Below are 15,218 nucleotides of genomic sequence, written 5' to 3'. Positions count from 1 at the left end.
AACGTGTCTTTACATGGGTGATGTGAAAGGACATAAGAAAAGTGACCAATTTTCTATTGACTAAGAAGTGCGGAAATGCCCTTTAAGAACAGACATTTTTTGACAAACAATTCCACTGTTATTTTTAAAGGCAAGTGCCACTGCAGGGCAGGGACAATGCTTGACTTTTTTAATTTTCTAAAAGCAAATAAATAAGAGAGTTTTAAATAAATATTAAAAACAAGAATGTCGGAAACACACATATACCCCCCCTTCTACCAACTCAAATAATTGGTAATTTTATTACAGAAAACTTTGCCAAAAAAGGTGGTACATGGAAGTGTTCAATTATGGAAAAATCAACGGAAAACCATTTTGACATTTTTAAGGCCCATTGACATTGACCTTTTGACCCCTAAATCAATAGAGGTCATCTACTACTTATGACCAAAACTAGGTGAAATAGAAGACGTTTGGAGAAACTTCAAGATAAACAGTCAAAAACCCGTTTTGACATTTTAAGGCCCCTGGACCTTGCCTTTGACCTAGTGACCCCAAAAACAATAGGGTCATCTACTAGTTATGGACCAATCACTATTGTGAAATAAAAAAGACTTTGTGATGAATACTTTTTTCAAGTAATTCGAGTGGAAAAACCATATTTGACATTTTTAAGGCCCCGGACCGACCCGCCCAGTGACCCCTCAAAATCAATAGGGGTCATCTACTAGTGATGACCAATCACTATGAAATGAAGACTTTGTGATTACATACTTTTCAAGATAATTCAGCGGAAACCATGTGGCCTACCGACGGACTGACCGGACAGACGACGGACCGACAACAGACCAACATTTAGCAAACATATACCCCCTCTTCTTCGAAGGGAGGCATAAAAATCATTAAAGGAAGGGAAAAAAAAAAAAATTTATTACAAATAAGTAGGTCAGGCACATTTAGTGTTTTTCCAAGTATATTATGTTCAAGATCAATTTTACATCTGGTTCAAATTTCATAGCTGTACAGATCATAGGACAAGAAAGAAGGTCACTTTCAATCAAATTATCTTAGGTCAGCTGATATCAAAAGCTTAAATTTACATTCTAAAACTGTGTTCATGGTTCCAAATTTCAAAGGACAAGAAAGTAGATCAATTCATCAAAGTCTGGATTACCTGATATCAAAGTCAATTTTACGCTTTTAGCTGTGCACTAGAAAAAAAAAAACAAGTTTAAGTGGAGATAATTTTGAAAATATTGCTTCCAGTTCCAGGAAATAAACCTTATCACATAAGATATGGTTAAAGCATGAAGAACATATATTTGAAGTTTGCAACTTGAATTACTTTAAGAAATAATGAAGTAATAGTGAAAAAGTATTTTTACTGCACAATAAACTTTAATCTGAATGCCAACACCAGGGTGAGTTAGGACAGCTCTCCATATAGTTAATATAGTCAAGCTAAAAATTAAAAGCTAATAAGATTAGAATAAACTGCCCTTATATTACAAATCAAGTTATTTGACACCAGAACAAACACAGTTGTGAAAGAATGATATAGTTTTTAACGTCAGATTTCTTCTTCTTGCAGTCTGTTCCAACTTTCTTGGGAAGCGGTTGATCCCCTTATTACAGTTATGATCATATCCAAATTTCTCCATTTCCAAACAAACCTATCAAAGGAGTTTTAGGGAAATATTTTTCTAAACAGTGCTGGACTCAATATTAGATTGTTCATATAAACCTTCCCCTCTACAACACCATTTCTTGAACATGAAGGCAAAACTGTTTCCTCCGGGCAGAATGTATTTGGTCTTTTAATACATTCTTCAGCTCACCAGGGAAGAGCAAAAACAACACTGATGCTACTTTGTACTCTTTCACCATGTATTTGAAATCACGTTGTTACAAAAATGCTTATTCACTTGAAAAAGGAATTAATTATGAATTTTTTAAACTCTGACATAAAAACTAGCCAAACCTATCAAACGAATGGCTATAGTTTTTTCATGGGAGCATTTTATTACAAAAACCTTAATAAACAAATCATACCAAAATTGTTCACAACACCTGCTTTTCCAAAAATGCACAAACACACCGATTTTGAGGTACAATGATTCCACCACAATTTTTTTCAATTTCTTTTTTTATAAAAGTGCTAAAGATAATTCCATTTTTTTAAAGAAATAATAAACCCACTAACAGTACAAAAAAGTTTAATTGTTCTATAAATACAAAAGGAAACATGACAAAGTGACATTTATAAGTGATTCCTCAAAAAGCAATTATTCCTTTGTTGTAAAAATTTCAATACAAGAGGGCCATGATGGCCCTAAAATCGCTCACCCGTTATAACGCCCCAGCCAAACAATTTTAAAAAGGGACTTTTATTTGAACAAAAACTTGGTAGACAACCAAGGAAGATTTCATGAAAAACAATCTCTAATTTTCTGCCCCCCCCCCCCGACGGGCCAATTTTGACCCCGGGCAATTTAAAACAAACAGGTAGACACAACTGAAATATTCATGCTTAGTATCTCTAAACTCTAACTCTAGATTTCTTAAGTTTTTACTTATATACAAATAATGAAAATCAATACGAACAGCCTTCCGGCGGCCGGGCCATTTTGACCCCAGGGCTTTTATTTGAACAAACTTGGTAGATATTCACTAGAAGATGTTTCATGCTTAATTTCTAAGCTCTAGCTATTATGGGGTTTTTTAAAAAATGATTTTTTTAAGTTTTTTTTACTAATACAAATAAGGAAAATCCATGACCCCCCGGGGCGGGGCCCCAACTTTGACCCCAGGGCTTTTATTTGAACAAAACTTGGTAGGGACACTGACTACTTGATGTTTCATGCCAAAAATATTTAAGCTCTAGCTCTTGCGGTTTTCAAAAGAAAATATTTTTAAGTTTTATTATATACAATAAGGAAAATCAAATGACCCCCTAGGGGCCGGGCCAATTTTAACCCCAGGGCATTTATTTGAACAAAACTTGGTAGACAACCCACTAGAAAGATGCTTCATGCTTAATATTTAAGCTCAGCTATTTTGGGGTTTTTAAAAACGAAGGATTTTTTTAGTTTTACTATATACAAATAAGGAAATCAATGACCCCTTGGTGGGGGCCAATTTTGACCCCAGGGCATTTATTTGAACAAACTTGGTAGACACCCACTAGAAGATGCTTCATGCTTAATATTTAAGCTTCTAGCTCATTTTAGGTTTTTTTTAAAAGAAGATTTTTTAAGTTTTTACTATATTGCAAATTAAGGAAAATCAAGGACTCCCGGGCGGGGGCCAATTTTTTTGACCCCAGGGCATTTATTTGAAACAAAACTTGCGTTGGACACCTACTAGAAGATGTTTTTTATGCTTAATATTTAGCTCTAGCTATTTGGGGTTTTTTTTAAAAGAAGATTTTTTTAAGTTTTTACTTTCATACAAATAAGGAAAATCAATGACCCCCCCCCCCCCCCCGGGGCGGGGCCAAATTTTGACCCCAGGGCATTTATTTGAACAAACTTTGGTAGACACTGACTAGGTGATGTTTCATGCCACATATTTTAGCTCTAAGCTCTTGCGGTTTTCTAAAAGAAGATATTTTAAAAGTTTTTTTCTTTCGGTTGCCATTGGGCAACCAGAGTTCTGCTTGGAATAAAAATTCTTTGAACAATTTTTTTAAAATTGGACTACCAATGGAACATTCCTGTGAAGTTTGGATGAAAATTGGCATAATTGGTTTATGAGGAGATGTCGTTTAAAGTAAAAGTTAAGGGACTGACGGACGAACGAAAAGCGATCACAAAAGCTCACCATGTCACTTTGTGACAGGTGAGCTAATAATTTAAGAAAGATATAGAAAATCTTGTAAAACTTACGGATCATGATTGAAAATTGCATCTACAAAAGCACCTGCTACCAGCGCATAAGATGCTGCATCCCTCAGCTGAAAACCATATTTTCTTGGCTTGTTCTGAAATTCGGTTTACCATTCATCAGTTATCAATTTACCACATATGAGACTGTTGCCCTTTATACCTGTTAACATACTCCTTATATCTGTTAAATAACCAGGTGTTTCAAAACAACGGTCATCTGTCATAACTGCAAACTTTCAATGTCCACATCATTCATTACTTTGGTAGACAAAGAAATGAAAACCCCCCTTTTATATCACCTTCATATATCTTTCAACTTCTATACTCTCTCTACAATCTGAGGTTGTCCTGAAATTATTGGAACAACTTGTTCATAAATTATATGAATTATTTAAAAACAACTTGTTTTCATATATGGAATTTATTGGAACAACATGTCATATATGAATTATTGGGAACAAACATGTCATATATGAATTATAGGAGCAAACTTGTCAATATGAATTTATAGGAGCAACTTACTCATAAATGAATAATTGAAAAAACTGTGTCACATATGAATTATCAGAGCAACTTGTCATATATGAATAATTGGAGCAACTTGTCATATCTGAATTATAGGAGCAACTTATCATATATGAACAATTGGAACAACATGTCATATATTAATAATTGGAACAACTTGTCATAAATTATATGAATTATTAAAACAACTTGTCACATATGAATTATCAGAGCAACTTGTCATATATGAATAATTTGGAACAACTTTCATTATATGAAAACAATTGGGAACAACTTGTCATATATTGAATAATTGGAACAACTTTTGTCATAAATTATATGAATTATTAAAAACTTATCACATATGAATTAATGAAACAACTTGTCATATATGAATTATTGGAACAACTTGTCACATATGAATTAATGAAACAACTTGTCACATATGAATTAATGAAACAACTTGTCATATTTGAATAATTGGAACAACTTGTCATATATGAATATTTAAGGATACTAACTACTCCACGATATTGACATAAGTCAAGTCAAATACGTGTATATTAATAATTAATGAAGGCCAATAACCCAAAGATGTCATACAGGGCTGTGTCGCAATACAGGGACTATAATGCTGCATAACTCCAATTAATTTGTGACAAATTACCAAAGTGTATAAATTCATGTGATACATCTATTATTTGAAAGTTTCATGGCTTTAGCAGGTACACCTCTGTAGTTTCACATGACAAAAGTCTAATTAAGTTATTTTTGCTTAATGAGGGGCTGATGTTCAATAAATTTGCATCAATCTACAAAGGGGCAAAAGTTCTAAATCTGACAACTATTTGTTGAAGTGCCATGGCTGGCTCTAGCAGTTTATATAATTGAACAGTTCCATGTGACACAATTCTAAAAATGCTCTTTTTCTTGCTTAATCAGGGGGCATAACGCTGCTGATCTCCAAAAATATTAAGGTGCATAAGTTCAAAAGCTGACAACTATTCTAAGATATTTATTGGCTCTAGCAAATGGACAAACAAGGGTAAATCTATATACTTCCCAGCCTTCCAAAAATAGGGATAAAAATTATTCTATTCAGTTAAAATATTTATAAACTTGTATTAAATCTCTTTAAGAATTTTTCATTTTACAAACTACCTTGAATTCATTTCAAAATCCTAAACATTTTAACTTGACTTCTAGGAGTGGCTTTACACCTACCTATAATACCATTTGATTCTATCCCACATAACTTGCAAGACTGTGGTAATAATGAGCACACAAACTCTTGGTAAGTCTGTGTTACACCACGAGTTAAACGACCACTTCTTGTCTGCCCTGCTAGTCCAGTTTTCATGTGAAGAAGGTCTGCTGTACTTATCACAAACACAACATCAGGCTCTGTGTATAGCCCCTGTTAAATCAATAAGTAAAAGAGTATGCAAGCATACAACAAGCAAATTCGTTGAATTTATATCCCCCGCCGAGTACTGGTTATTATTAACACAACAACTGAAGACATAAGGCTTTATTTATATATTAATCATGGCATAAACAGTAATATTCTTTGAACTTGATTAATATTCAGGGAAATAACAGAGCCATAACTTTGTGTTAAATAGTAAAATCTGGAAATGCCAATGAGATGTATGCATACTACATAACTAATCAAGGGCCATAAATCTGAGTTATAAGTATCTGACTGGAACAAGGCGACTATATGCACATCTCCTCTTAGTATCCCATATAGTTTCATTGAATTCCAGCCGGTGGTAGCAGAGAAGTAGCGAGGAAACAAATATTTTTCTATATGGATACTGCATAACTAATCAAGGCCATAAACTCTGAGTTAAAGTGTCTGACCAGAACAAGCCGATGATATGCGCATCTCCTCTTGGTATTTGATGATTCCCATAAAGTTTCGGTTGAATTCCAGCCAGTAGTTGCAGAGAAGCTAGCGCGGAAACGATTTTTACACTATATGCATACTACATAACTAATCAAGGGCAATAACTCTGAGTTAAAGTGTCTGACCGGAACAAGCCGACGATATGCGCATCTCCTCTTGATATTGATGATTCCCATAAAGTTTTGTTGAATTCCAGCCAGTAGTTGCAGAGAACTACTCCGGAAACGAAATTTGGATTGACGGACGGACGGACGGTCAGATGCGCATCTCCTCTTGATATTGATGATTCCCATAAAGTTTCGTTGAATTCCAGCCAGTAGTTGCAGAGAACTACTCCGGAAACGAAATTCGGACGGACGGACGGACAACGCCAAACTATATCCCCCTCCCGATTCCATCGGCGGGGGATAATAAATTGTAGTTAACAATTCTTCTATCTATATATATATATATTTTTAAAATTCGTGAAGCAAATTGTTAACTGAAAATTTTGCTATCAACATTGAAAGTTATACATTTGTATTACAAAGCTATTCTGAGTGTTGAATTTCAAATCAACATGGCTCCATATTTGTGACAAGCTATAACATCTTTTAGATTAAGAACCTTTATTTACCTGAATAAAATTTTGTGTCTGTACTACTGCATCACTTGTCGTATCATCCTCGTCACTGATATTGTGCAGACAAGTCCACGATCTTGTTTTCCTCTTTCTTTTTAACCTTTTAACAATCTTTGCCCAAAAGCTGCATACCCTATAAAACAGAACAATAATTCAACAGAATATAGTACATTGTATTTCCACTGATCATTTGTGTTAAACATAAAATTTCAACAACATAGATTGATTTTTTGCATGTTTATCAAAGCATACTTAACAGTATTAGTACTCCTCTCCTTGACTACACAGTTTATCTGCATAATGTGCATATATATATGACATATACGACTAGTTGTACTGGATCATCAAACAAATATTTTAACAGGGTTATTATTGGCGTATCATCATTTATGAATTCGAAAACCTATATAAATGCCGTTTTCCTGTATTTTCCGTTTATAGCTCTGGGGAATTCATCTAATGGAGTGTAATAACAAACTTTTTTTAATTAAAGTGAAATAAAACAGTTATTTCTTAGTAAGAAAATAAGTAAATATAATTGTTTGAATAATTCCTTACAAAAATAAAGTAAATACACAAGTTAACGCAGAAAATATTATGGATGATTCCCCTACAACTGTTTCAATTTTATTGATTTTCATTAATTAATAATTAGTAATTTTCAAACACATCAATTTTTTTTTCAACTTAAACGGTAAAATAATGATAGAACTAGAAATGTGTCCATAGGACACGGGTGCCCCCACCGCGACACTGTTCTGTCAATCTTTTTACTAAGTCAAGGGAAATAACTCTACAAATACTGGATAAATCCACAAGCCAAACCCCAGGTGCAAATCTAAAATATGCTGTGCAACCTGCCCATAAGGTTTATTGACTTAGTATGTCAAATCCTTTTTGAGGAACTTGCGACACAAGTTGGAAATTGCAAAAATTTTCTACGTGATGGGCAATAACTCTAAAAATACTAAATAAATCCAGACGAAAATGCCTGGTGCACAACTGCACATGCTGATCAATATTCCTGTAAAGTTACATGACTCTAGGTCAAATACTTTTTGAGTTATGTGCGACACATGTTGAAAATTGCCAAATTTTACTAAGTCAAGGGCAATAACTCTGAAAATACTAAAAATATCCAGATGAAAATACCCAGGTGCACAACTACACATGCTGATCAACATTCCTGTAAAGTATCATGACTCTAGGTCAAATACTTTTTGAGTTATGTGCGACACAAGTTAAAAATTGCCAAATTTTACTAAGTCAAGGGCAATAACTCTAAAAATACTAAAAATATGCACACGAAAATACCCAGGTGCACAACTACACATGCTGATCAACATTCCTGTAAAGTTTCATGACTCTAGGTCAAATACTTTTTGAGTTACATGCTACACAAGTTGAAAATTGCAAAATTTTACTAAGTCAAGGGCAATAACTCTGAAAATACTAAAAATATCCAGACGAAAATACCCAGGTGCACAACTACACATGCTGATCAACATTCCTGTAAAGTTTCATGACTCTAGGTCAAATACTTTTTGAGTTACGTGCGACACAAAAGAGAACGGATGGACGGAAGGACAGACGGACGGATAAGGGTAAATCTAAATGCCAGCCACTAAAGTGGGGGCACAAAAATGTTTACCCATTCACTCAATTATGGATAGAAACATTGCCAAAAAATTGTAAACACAAGTTATATCGCTTGACAGAGTCATGGCATTTTGTAATTTTGAAATATATAAGTTGCCAAGTCATTGCTATGACTTGTGAAGTGATAAATATTCAACTTTATCAAATATATATAAATGTAAGAAATCTATACTTGGCACCCTTGACCTTGACCCACTGACACCTATATAATATCATGCAAGTTACCTTCCTACCAAATATGAAATACACATGTCAATAAATAAAGGCTGTATGGGCAAAAATGTTAAAATCTATTTTGAGCATTGATGACCTTGATCAAACTGACCCCTAACTCCATCGAAAGGAAGAATACCATGCAAGTTATCTTCCAACCAATTATGAAATAAATCTATTAAAAAATAAAGGCTGTCTGGGCAAAAGTGTAAAAATCTATTTTTAGCACTTGTGACCTTGACCCAACTGACCCCTAACTCCATCCAAAGTAAGAATAACATGCAAGTTATCTTCCTACCAAATATGAAATATATCTGTCAATAACTGTATAGGCAAAAGTGTAAAAATCTATTTTTAGCACTAGTGACCTAGACACACTGATCCCTAACTCAATCAAAAGGAAGAATACCATGCATGTTATCTGCCTATCAAATATGACATACACCTGTCAATAAATAAAGCCTGTATGGGCAAAAGTGTAAACATTTATTTTTAGCACAAGTGACCTTGACCCACTGATCCCTACCCCAATCAAAAGGATGAATACCATGCAAGTTATCTTCCTACCAAATATGAAAAATATCTGTCAATAAATAAAGGCTGTATGAGCAAAAGTGTATAAATCTTTTTTTAGCACTGGTGACCTTGACCCAACTGACCACTAACTCCATCAAATTTTATGTTCCTATCAATTATAAATGACATCTGTCTATAGAATATGGTTAATACACCTGTAAAAATCTTTTTTTAACATTGGTGACCTTGACATTGGAGACATTGACCTTGACCCAAATGACCCCTTACTACACCCAAGGAAGGAGGACCTCCCTTGACATGTTTGTATTAAACATGAAAGACATCAAACAAAAAATAAAGGCTGTATGAGCAAAAATGTTTAAATTTATTTTCTAAACCAGTGACCTTGACCTTGACCGTAGAGACCACTTACTCCACAAAAAATTAGAGGACCATTAAAGGTATCCACCTACCAAATATGCAAGATATCATTAAATAAATTAAGCAATTAAGAGAAATTTACGATAAATCCAACTTGCTGAAATAGGTTAACCAGACAAGGCCTTATTTTCAAAGTGAACAAGAGCCATGTCAACATGGCCATCCCCCGCCAAATGTGTTTGCTCATTGGAAGAATGTATATGTAGTAGAGCAGAATAATTCCATTTTAAGAGGTCTTTTGGTAATGAAAACTGATGGCTATAGTGATTACAGATTTGAAACCTATGTGAATACTGATTGCTGAAAATAACAAAAAATAATGCAGGGTAGGTTATCATTCTTGTGTGCTGCATCCCTCCTCAGTAAAATCTATCCACCTATGAAGTTTCAAGTTGATACCTCAAATACTTTTTGAGAAAAAAATTGAATTGAAAAATTAAGTATGAAAAATAACAAAGGGCAATAACTCAAAAATTATAAAAGGTAGAGTTATCATTCTTGTGCACTGCACACCTCCTGAGTTAGATCTATGCACCTATGAAGTTTCATAATGATATCTCAAAGGCCTTTTGAGTTATGCTCTGGACAAAAATTAATTTTGAAAAATAAAAAAAGGGCAATAACTCAAAAATTATGCAGGGTAGAGTTATCATTCTTGTGCACTGCACTCTTCCTCAATGAGATTCATCCACCTATGAAGTTTCAAGTTGATACCTCAAATACTTTCTGAGATAAGCTCTGGACAAAATAGTATAAAAAAGAACAAAGGGCAATAACTCAAAAATTGTACAGGGAACAGTTATCATTCTTGTGCACAGCATTCCTCCTCAATAAAATCTATCCACCTATGACATTTCATGTTGACATCTCAAACACTTTTGAGTTATGCTCCACTCGGGTGAAAAATTAAGTATGAAAAAAAAACAAAGGGCAATAACTCAAAAATTATGAAAGGTAGAGTTATCATTCTTGTGCACTGCACACCTCCTGAGTGAGATCTATGCACCTATGAAGTTTCATTTTGATATCTCAAAGGCCTTTTGAGTTATGCTCTGGACAAAAATTAATTTTGAAAAATAACAAAGGGCAATAACTCAAAAATTATGCAGGGTAGAGTTATCATTCTTGTGCACTGCACTCTTCCTCAATGAGATCCATCCACCTATGAAGTTTCAAGTTGATACCTCAAATACTTTTTGAGATAAGCTCCGGACAAAATAGCATGAAAAAGAACAAAGGGCAATAACTCAAAAATTGGTTAGGGAAGCGTTATCATTCTTGCACACAACATTCCTCCTCAATAAGATCTATCCACCTATGACATTTCATGTTGATATCTCAAACACTTTTTTAGTTATGCTCCACTCAGGTGAAAAATTAAGTATGAAAAATAACAAAGGGCAATAACTCAAAAATTATGAAAGGTAGAGTTATCATTCTTGTGCACTGCACACCTCCTGAGTGAGATCTATGCACCTATGAAGTTTCATGTTGATATCTCAAAGGCCTTTTGAGTTATGCTCTGGACTAAAATCAATTTTGAAAAATAACAAAGGGCAATAACTCAAAAATTATGCAGGGTAGAGTTATCATTCTTGTGCACTGCACTCCTACTCAATGAGGTCTATCTACCTATGAAGTTTCAAGTTGATAACTCACATACTTTTAGAGATATGCTCCGGACAAAAATGTTGGACGGAAGGACGGAAAGTCGGACGGACGGTGACTATTTCTATATCCCCCGCCGCCTTTTTGGCGGGGGATAAAAAAGGGAAATAACTGGGAAATATGGATGACACAGTTATATAAACTTGGCAATATCATGAACTTTGTATTGATAAGTAAGTGTGGAAATTATGAAGCCATTAGTTTAGATAGAACTTAAGATATTTCCAACTTGCCGTTTTAGGTTAACCATTATTCATTTTCTAAGTGCTGAAAAGGGCAATAACTTGGTATACGGAAGCCATAGTTATGTAACTTGACCAGATCATGTACTTTGTATTGATTAGTAAGTGTGTAAACTAAGAAGCCATTGGTACAGGTAGAACTTAAGAAAAATCCAACTTGCCATTCTAGGTTAACCTCGTACGGACAGACGGACGAACAGACAGACGGACAGTTCAATTACTATATGCCAGGGGGCATAAAAAAGGTGCAGGATAAAAGAAAGAGTGCAAGATTAAAAACATACTGGGGTGGGGACTAGAAGGTGACTCTCGCCAACCTATCCTTGAAGGCATCTAGACTGGAACTGGATTTGACCTGATATGGAAGGCTATTCCAATACCTGAGAGTTCTAGGGGACAGGAAGTTCAGATTTCTAGTTGGGGTTAGATGGTTATGGTCAACATATACAAGTTTGTATTGGATTTTATAGAACACTACAAGAGAGGACTGAAGTCTGCGGCTTTCTAGGGAAGGCCACCCAAGTTCATTTAGCATTTGGGTTACACTACTGTCGAAGCTATAGTAATTACAAACATATCTAGCCGCAGCTCGTTGGACACTTTCAATCTTATGACTTAAATGTTTCTGCCAAGGGTGCCATATGGTGGAACAGTATTCTAATTGAGGTCGGACATAAGTAACATAGGCTGATGTTTTGAGTTGCCTGTTTTGGGTTTTGACGTTTCTCTGGATGAATCTTAGGGAATTTTTGGCCTTGGAGGTGATGTTATTAATATGCTGTGTCCAGTTAAGGTCTTTAGAGATAGTTACTCCAAGGTACTTTGCAGATTCTGCTGACTTGAGGGTTTTATTATGAAGAGTGTATGGAAAGATGGTGGGGTTCTTTTTACGGGTAATCCTCAGCACCTCACACTTGTCTGGGTTGAACTCCATAGCCCAGTCCCGTTCCCAAACTTCAAGTTTATGTAGATCGTCCTGTAGTCTGTCAGCGTCAGTCTGTCCTTTAATTGTCAAATAGACTATAGTGTCATCCGCAAATAACCTGGTTTTGCTTTTGACAGTTTCTGGCAAATCATTGATATATGCCAGGAATAGACAGTGTCCTAGGACTGAACCCTGAGGGACACCGTATAACACTGGCAGCTGGTCGGAGATTTGACCCTCCACCGCAACCCTTTGGCTATGGTGGCGAAGGAATGACCTGACCCTTTGTCCAAGGCCTTTGAAAAGTCCATCACATCTATTTTTTCTAGAATTACTTTTTCAATTATTCTAACACTGTGTCGACTCCCTGTGCTAGTTTTGTCTGTCACAAAATTTTTGGTATTGCATAGCGTCGAGTGACCCGTTTTTACGCTGCCCTATTTCGACGCCATTTATATTTTGCATCATAATTGATATAAGCGGCCGCTTACGTCATTACTGTATTACGCTATAGCAAAAGGGGAATCCTCTAGTTGGTTAGGTAACAATATGTAGTAAATAAGACACCCAAAGGTAAGATTTAGCATGTTATACCTTATTTAAGAGATTTTTGTATGATTTCACTAATGCAATTTTGACCCTCACTTTACTATGTCATGTTTTCCTTGAAAAAATCGGCTGGAAAATACCTCCCTGTCTGCTGACCTCATTTCCTTATTCTCAGGTCACGTGGCAGTAAAATTACCCAATAGTGTTGTTTTTGGCGCATTTTTTCACCCTAAAGCAACCTGTACGTGTTGTAGATTTTTTTTACGGTTATTAATTGATAAATGAATGTTAATTGAAAATTAATTGGATATGTTTATCTTATTTGGATGGAATGAATTGCCATATTTTCATTAGTTGCTCCACTAAATGTATTATTTTGTTTTTGCAGGTTCGACAAAGAAAGTAAAGGTGCTATTTTCCAACCTATATTTTTTCAGCAGAGGAGGTCAAACAGACTAGGGAAAACGTCCAAAACACTGTAAAAATACAACAATAGCATTTATCACATATAATTATACTTTATTTATGAAAGAAATAGAGAAAAGATAAACTAGTTTTCACTTGTTGATACTTTGCAAATCTATGCTCTTGATATTGGTGAACAACGTAAGTAAAAAAATTATGGTGTACAGTCTCCTATCGTGTGTAAATAAATTAGCCAATCAATAGCGTCGTTTTAGGGCACTCTCAATAAAAATGGCCGCTCATGGGTGAAGTGAAGGGGGCAGGGGACATATTCGAATGATGGCCCCGGTCAAATTTTTTAATAACTCAGACATGGTGTTTTGAAGGTACTGATAACTTCTGATATTTCTCTGTCATTGTAATTCTTTCTTGTTTGTGTGTAGGAAATGAGATATATTTTTGGGTTTTTACCCGAAACTAAGCATTTTGGTAGCTTTGTATGTATTTCTGACTCTCCGAATGGAGGTGAAAAAGTTAAAAATCAAGCTTTGATAGTTGGCGCAAAACAAGTAAGAAATTTCAAATAAATTTTGTGAAAAATCTAAACGTATGACAGACACTTTATTTGTCATTTCTGAAAATGCCATAGCTTGCACTGCGTGTTACTGATATTTTTAAAGGAATCGGGCGGATTCTGGAGTATGCTGACCCTTCATGAAGATTGCCTATATTGGTACATTTTAGGTGTGATTTTGGCTGGGTGGGGGTAAATATAAATTGCTGTCAGTCATTTTTTGAAGGAGCAATGCATGCAAACTATTATTTTCTTCAATGTATGTCATATATCATTGAATAATGCTGTGCAACTGGTTATCTGCCTGTGAAACAGATTTTGAAATATTTGGAATTGTGTTTCTGGTCACACTGAAATACAAAATTTTTCATTTTTAGGTCCCCTGCCCCCTGAAAGTAGGATTGTTTATGAAAAGGAATAGCTGGAAAACAGCTTAAATTTACCAATTTCATAAAGGTTAGATATTTTTTAAAAAGTTAAAACATTTTATACAATACAATCACATCGTTTTTATAGACGCATACAAAACAATCCTTAAGGGCGTCGAAACTGGTCACTCGAGGATGATTGTATTGTCGCGAAAATATGTTACAATTTTATTTTAAACATTTCTATTCAAATGTCAGCTCACCTCGCAGATCTGTTTAGTTCTCTCGCATTAAGATAAACTAAAATATTTTCTACAATGTCTGTTGTATTCGTGAGATGATGAGAGAACTCATGAAACAAAGGAAAATCGTTCTTGTCAACGTCTGACGCCATTTGCTTAGTTGACAGGCTGAACACTACTATGAAATTAATATGACGAACACTACTATATTTTTTCCACAACAATCCACTGACACTTGGCGTGTGGAGCTTAAAACGCATTTAAATTCCAAATAAAATGTATATTTGTCAATCCCAGTGCATGTACGTATCATATATCTATCAAAAACTTATATATGCCATTTTTGAAAAAAATCATATTTCAACGTCTATAATACCACGGATTTATATTATGTAATATAAATCAGTGATAATACATTATTTTATAGACGTTGATAAACGGCTTATATTAAAGTGTTCTGATATATATATGATATGTAAATGTACTGGGGAGATTGACAAACATACATTTTA

At 34.7% G+C, this 15,218-nt stretch overlaps 1 protein-coding gene across 1 annotated transcript; it reads right to left on the bottom strand.

The window, feature by feature from the left end:
- Nucleotides 1-4,150: 4,150 nt before the first annotated feature.
- On the bottom strand, nt 4,151-14,883 carry LOC132740997 (uncharacterized). Its single transcript, XM_060729070.1, has 4 exons — nt 14,728-14,883; nt 6,899-7,037; nt 5,595-5,787; nt 4,151-4,215 (listed from the first exon to the last, which is right to left on the bottom strand). Exons 1-4 carry the CDS (start codon nt 14,856-14,858, stop codon nt 4,157-4,159), a joined length of 522 nt encoding a protein of 173 aa, XP_060585053.1. The 5' UTR covers nt 14,859-14,883; the 3' UTR covers nt 4,151-4,156.
- Nucleotides 14,884-15,218: the final 335 nt, after the last annotated feature.

Source organism: Ruditapes philippinarum, unplaced genomic scaffold (genome assembly GCF_026571515.1).
Source record: "Ruditapes philippinarum isolate M1 unplaced genomic scaffold, ASM2657151v2 ctg19450_1_1_1_1, whole genome shotgun sequence".
NCBI classification, from domain to species: domain Eukaryota; kingdom Metazoa; phylum Mollusca; class Bivalvia; order Venerida; family Veneridae; genus Ruditapes; species Ruditapes philippinarum.
The sequence above is the reverse complement of the archived record's forward strand: the minus strand, read 5'-3'. Positions and strand labels throughout refer to the sequence as shown.